General features: G+C 41.9%; 1 protein-coding gene across 2 annotated transcripts in view; it reads right to left on the minus strand.

Moving 5' to 3' along the window:
- slc24a4b (solute carrier family 24 member 4b) overlaps positions 1 to 5,392 on the minus strand; it is a 32,308-nt gene extending 26,916 nt beyond the window's left edge. Inside the window, exon 1 of one of the 2 annotated variants that reach the window (XM_042222706.1) lies at positions 4,352 to 5,392. In XM_042222706.1, the coding sequence (XP_042078640.1) occupies positions 4,352 to 4,514 (163 nt within the window). In that variant the 5' untranslated portion in view covers positions 4,515 to 5,392. The remainder of the gene's footprint in view (positions 1 to 4,351) is intronic. The other variant, XM_005935414.3, reaches the window with a different exon arrangement.
- Between the last annotated feature and the right edge of the window lie 1,334 nt (positions 5,393 to 6,726).

A 6,726-nucleotide genomic window follows, 5' to 3' on the forward strand; every position in this document is an offset into this window, starting at 1 on the left:
ACTGTACACAAAGCAACTGCAGCTGCTTCCTACAGTTCCTACAAGACCAAAACCCTCCAGTCACTGCTCCAACCTGTTCCGTCTCACTAACCAGCATGGTTACACTCCCCTTCTGCCTCTCCCCTTATTGCTTGATTTCTTTTCAAGCAATGCTCGCATTAAAATAAACATTGTTTAATTTGATATCAGGGAACATGAAGAGTCTGAAGTTTGCAGACACTAAACATGTGGACATTTCATGCCAAGAACTACTTTTTAATGTTGTATTAATGAATAGGCTGAACTTTCAGAATTACACAAACTCCATTAGACCTGGAGAATTTTACCCTTTAGAAATTTATGCATAAGATTTAAATACAATTTGCAGTTTCAGTTGTGTGGAATCACTTAACCACAACTATTAAGTCTTATGACCAATGATTCTTGGAAGCCTAAACAAGATAACTGCATGTATGTGCATATGCACAAGCAGTTCAACATGCTTTCTCAGTGCCAAGCATCTGAAAAGAAGAAAACAGTGAAGACATGATTCTATCAGTACATCGAGGCAGGCTGGGGATAAACTAAGGATGCAAGCTTTTGTTTTGCACAACATTGCTGGCTTATTCTACATCGCCTTCTCCCAGTTGACCTGTTTTGATTAATTGTATTATTTCTCTGTGTTTAAATCTTCATGTTCTGACATTCTGAAGCTCTTTAAGGTTGGCAATACCCCCCGATTAATCCTTGTTAGTTGGTTAGGAGGAAATGTCATGAATTCAAGAGGCTGATTAGAAATTGGTTGAAAGGGAAATGAGCCAGTAATCACTTCATTTGTCTTTGTAGGTCTGAGATCAATAAGGAAGCATTTTTTACTTATTTAAACAGCTCAAGCTGCTAAAAAAATTAGATTTTTACATTTTAAATACAATTCCACCTGTTCCTTCTCAAAATTTTAAAGTTGATCACTTTGATGGTAACATGCAGGTCAAGAAATACATTTGCAGTTCAGTATAAAAGTTTGTCACATTATTCAGGCACTACACCAAACTAATGTTTGATGCCAGTTTATTTTTACATTTACAGGGTCAAGAGGTCAACGAATCTTGAGTGACTAAAAGAGGATTTTACATTAGAGCTGCTAGAAATCAATTAGTTAGCCATTACCCAGAAAGCATTCCAGCCTTGAGCGATTCTTATTTAGGAATCCAGTCAAGATGTTGTGATATGATATAAAAATTTTATCAGTTATCAGTAGTGGCCTTGGACGCTGTACACTAGGTTTGTAGTGTTTGACTAAATGAGTAGTGGGTGTAGAAAAGAAAAAAAACCATGCCGCTACTGATAAAGTGTCAAATGAACCAAAGACAACATTTAAGTAAGAAAACCCATCCCTGGCTGCAGCAGTAAATGAGAGGAGCAAAGGAGGAAGTTAGGGGATATAAAAACCAGTTGATACAAAATGACTGTGGTGGATGAACTCCGCAAGAGGCTGCAGTTTGAGTTGTCTTTTGTTTTTGGTTTGGTTTTTTAAACAAATGGTCCACAATGAGTGTCTTAATGATAGTCCCCTACCCACATTTATCATGGCTACCAGGAAAATCAATAACCTTAAAAATAACTCATTTTAACTCCTACTATGATCTTTTCCTACCACTTTCTTTTGTCTCCAAACATTACCCCCACCAAATCAGTTGCACAACATGAAACTGTTGATTTATTTTCTTTAAAATCAATTTATCAGATTGAGAGGGTTAGCAGACCTGAGACAAACACACTATGTTGGATAACATATGAAAAAGCACATCTGTCATTCTATGCACGTACATAACGTGTAAATTAAGGATGTCACAATCATTATAATAGGTTCAGAAAATTCAAGAAAATAGTAGCAATAAGGTTATCAGCCAAAAATGTTTCTATAAACTTGTTTCTTATTGTAATTGAATTTAAAATGTAGTGGAGCATACAAACAGTACAACTGCCATTAGTGCATCACTGCGTTGATATTCATGGTTTTTGAAAACCATGTGTATTGTCAATACAGATTCATTGTGATCGGTACTGTAAAGTGAACTCAGATTTATAAAATTATTCTCTAAAATTAGGGACATCCAGCTACTTTAGGCAAAACCAAAATGGATACAATTGAATTAAAAAAGATCATAACTTCACTTCTAGCTGAGCACGCAGACAATAATAGCACTGTGGTAATGTCCTCTATCCAGGCAGATCGACCAAGGACAGCCATCCATCAAGCTCACAATGCTTATGGTTATTCACATTCCTTTAGTCAAAAATGTCTCCGGGTCATTTACACCCACACACAGACATACGCATCCAGCACAATCAGCCCCTCTGCAGCTACCTATCAGAGCTCAGCCCTGCTTCTCAAAACACCTGCTCTACTCGCCCATGTGAGGTTTACACACACACACACACACACACACACACTGCGCCCCACCCCTCTTCATGAAGATGTAAGTCAGGAGTAGTACATCAAATCCCATCCATCTGGAGCATTCAGCATTTCATCACTCTCCTATACTGCCATCAATCAAATGGATGGCAAGCACAGAGACTTTCCTGTGACATGAGGCATGCTGGTCCCTGTTGTGATTGTTGAAATATGAGAAAGGGCACAGCTATTGAATTAGACAGATTTAGTTATGCTGAGCTTTGGGTCTCCTCGTTCTAAAAGGAAATTTCTTTTTCATACCCCCCTTTCATCAAGCATGTCACCTTGAAATTCCACTATCCACCACCAAGGATGCAGCTGCTTGTCAAAACGGCTGAAACCCAAGAGGAAGCCTCCTGTCAAATGCCTTCATGTGGACAGTTAATGTGTAGGTCAGGCAAACTTGATTAAATGAAAAGAGGGGAAGCCACTGGTGACCAAAGGGAGCTTACTTTGTCTCCCAGAGCCTGTCTTTCGAGATAAGAGATTTGCACCAGCCTCTATGATATCGCTCCAGAATAATCTTTTAAGCCTCTTGTTGTTTTTAACGTAATTAATAAAACTCCCTGATATGTCTTTAGGGATCCACAGTCAGGCAGGAGCTGTGGTGACTTTACAGCTGCTTTCAGCACTGGGAATTACTAAGTGGTTTCAGATGGACAGATCTCACGACAGGATCTGGCGCTGAGGCTTACAGCGTTAGAAGCACAGCAATCCCGCTTCTTTCATGTGAAAAGTCCTGAATGGAGCACCAAGTCTCCTTTGCGATAAAAAAAAAAAAAGCTAACAAAATCCCCTTTGGCACTGAATGCAGTCTCGATGTTCCCTCCTTGTGAACAGTACTGGCCTGAAGGTGTGTTCCCATCTAGTTAACCCATGATCCCAGTGGTGTGTCGGATATTCTTCACCAGTAAAATGTCAAGGTTGGCGGTTAGATTATATAACCGTGTGTGGCTGTGTGGGATGCTGTGCGTGTCAGTGTTTGCGCGGAGTTTTGACATGTGTGAATGGGAGGGCATGTAGCTTGGAGTCTGTGTTTGCGTAGCACAAAAATCAGCCATTTAAATGGTTTGTTTCAGCCCACACTTCAGACTTTAACTATGAATATTGTAACATCCGGCAAGATAACGCATCCCCGCTGCTTACCCTCCACCCCTCCCCTCTAAGTCATAATCAGTGGCCTCTGCGTAAAAATCGGCATCCCTCGATCGCCATGTGGAACCTGGGAGCGTAATGATGCTCGTGATCCGGTGTGAGCAATGGTGTGTGAAGCCCAGGGGCAGACGTGATAATGCCAGCGTTAACGGCGATCCTGAGCGCTAATGTAGTGTGATCGACAATACATCTGGCACCAGAAGAAGAAGGGGGGGAAAAAAAAGGAGGGTGGGAGGATTTTGTGAGAACAAAGGGCATAAATGCAAAAAGCGATCATACTGGGGTCGGAATGTTTTCTGAAGTGTGCACGTTATGCATGGAGTGCGCGTGTGCCGTAATTATGAGCCTGGCTTTCAATTTCAAAAACGTGCCGATGCCACGGCGCGCACACTGCGGCATATACTGTCAAACAGACGCGTGTATACGCCTGAACAGATTCTCTTTTTCCCCCTCAAATGTCCCGCAATTATATTTAAAGCCGACTTTCTAGGGAGTGTGATGGGTCGGTAACAGCGGATGCCAAATTCTTTTTCCATGGAAACGACACGGGTATGAATGAATGAATAAATGATAAAAGGCAACAAATACGCATTTAGGGTCTGAAAAAAAAAATACACATTTTGATCTCATGCCCTTGCTACTGAAGCCTGATGGTGCTCATGTGACAGATCTTCGGGGTGCATGATTACACTGCAGATCTGTGAGCAGCTCTGCTCCGTCCTCTGTTCTCTACACCCCGGTGGATCCCTTCACACTCACCTGTCTTGGTCAGTAGTGCCGACATGCTCCACGCTACGAACAGGACACTGCAGATAAAGCAGACCTGCACGAATAACATCTCTCTCCTCTTGCGAACTTTAAATATCTTCGCAATTATTGTCTTTTTGGAGGGGGTCGCGGTGTCAGTGTCGTGCTGCTCCATGCTTCGCACCTCGGCCGGCGGCCACTTTTTGCGTCCTTGAGCCGAAGAAACTGCCACCTCGCTTGCCTCTTCACACGGAACACAACCGGGATGTGACCCTCATTTCAAGCCGTCCAGTGCGCAGATGGAGAGTAGTAAAGCGGAAGGTTTTCCCCCCCTTCTTGTCTCGGATGCTGAGATGATGCCGTTCAGCTGCCCGGGACTGGTGAATGGACAATGACAAGGCGGTCAAATTCCGATATATGTCTCCAAATCAGTTCAGTGGCGCCCCTGAATTCGGATTCTGCAAAAGGACGTGTGTCGGATGGGTTCCTATTGCAACCTGCATCCTGTCCCGTGGAAAGAGGGGGGTAAAATCAGCTGCAATTGCTATTATCTATCCGTGGCAGCCTGTAGTTTCTGTGTTTAGCATAAAATGCGTCAGTGTTCAGTCACAAATGTGGAATCGCTCAGCTGCGCCGTTTTGCAAACCACACGCACCTGCGCCTGTTAAGTGAAAGCAATCAGTGTTCATCAAGGTTAATTGTTAAATTCAGGCAGCAGTCGTGCCGCTCGCCTCGCTTGGGCGCCTCCCCCTCCGCATGAAGTCCTCCTCAGTGCAGGAAAACCGTGCTGATAATGAGAGAGGACCATCAGCTTCCCTCCTACTCTGTGCCCTTCATCCCCTCCATCGAGACCGTGCTCCTTTAACTTTCCTGAGTACTGCATGTGCAAACAGCCAGTGGGGGAAAAAAATCTTCCTCCTTCACTGTCCACTTTAGAAACAACGGGAAGCTGCTGATTGATCACGCGGAACTCCAAACTCACGCGATCTCTTACATTATTTGACCGTCGAGTAGGCAAGCCCAATCATACTGTTTAAAAGAAAGCCTACACAGAAAACCCCTATCCTATCCCAACACTGCTGTGTTATGAAACCAAATCTAATATCTTCTGGGTCCCTGGCACAGCCCCTTTAATAACTGCCCTGCAAGTCACCTGCTGTCCTCATTTTGACACCACCCTGAATAAGTGAGGTGATGGATCTTCTGCTTCTTTCTCTCAAACATCCACAAATACAGAATAAATTCTTATTTTTTTAAACTTGCTTTTGTGCCCAAAACACCCATAACGGTTTTTGCTTCTCATAAATATGGGGAGCATTCACATGTACAGCACTGTGCATAAGTATTGAGCTACCCCTCATATCTTTATATTTTATTAAAAGAATGGGAAATAGGTGAAGGATTTTCTCGAAATGTGTAAATATAAATGAAAATACAGTATATATAAGAAAACACAGCCTGAACTCTTGTAGGTAGGCTTTCTTTAGGTATTCTTTGGGAATAGTTCTCCAGGCTTCTTGAGGGACATTTCAAAGCTCTTCTTTACCTCTTGTTCTGTCTAGATGTAGCTAGTACATCTAGATAGAGCCAGTAGCTCAGGAGGCATAGCAGGTCTGACCTGCAAACCAGCAAAATTACTAACCGTGACGTTTGTGGTTTTATCCCTAGCATACAAAAAATACAAAATAAACCAAAAATGAAACTAAATTACAAATTTGGAAGTGAACTGGAATTCAGCTTACAGTGAAGGCAAGGCATAAAGCACTCACTGAAGATCATTGCTCTTTGATAGTTAGCAGTCTTGCATATAGGGCATCTGTGTTGACTCAAGATTTAAATCTAAAGGTATTTAATGCTGTGGTTAGGATAGTGCACCAAATTATTATCCAGATATTATAACTTATGTTGTCACACGCAGCTCAAAGAAAAGCGAAATTCAAAGTTATTGGCTCAAAAGTTTAAACTCTCATTAATATATTCAACTTTGAGGTTGTGTTGGTGAGCCACCCTGCTGTTTGCACTAATGAAGAGCCTTCCAGTTGTATTTATAGACTGCTCCTAGAATAATTGAGTCGCTTCCCACAGCTAAATGTTTAATTTACTTTGAATTTGAAGCTGATGATGATTCCATGAACATGTAGAAAAAATTGAAATAGACAGCCCCACACTTTGAGAAATAGTGAAATAATAAAGTCAGTTGAGATGACGAGCTTAGCTTAACATAAAGCCTGAAAGCAGTGAGACACAGCAACCTAGGTCTAGTACACAGTGAATAAAAGCTTAATCTGTATCTTTAATTAAATGTTGTCACTGTAAAAGGTTATGTACACTATAAGCTTGGCTAACCCTGGTGGCACAAGCTTTCTTTTTGCCATACAAGCATAAGC

This window comes from Haplochromis burtoni, unplaced genomic scaffold (genome assembly GCF_018398535.1).
Source record: "Haplochromis burtoni strain Fernald_Lab_line unplaced genomic scaffold, NCSU_Asbu1 Contig_92, whole genome shotgun sequence".
NCBI classification, from domain to species: Eukaryota; Metazoa; Chordata; class Actinopteri; order Cichliformes; family Cichlidae; genus Haplochromis; species Haplochromis burtoni.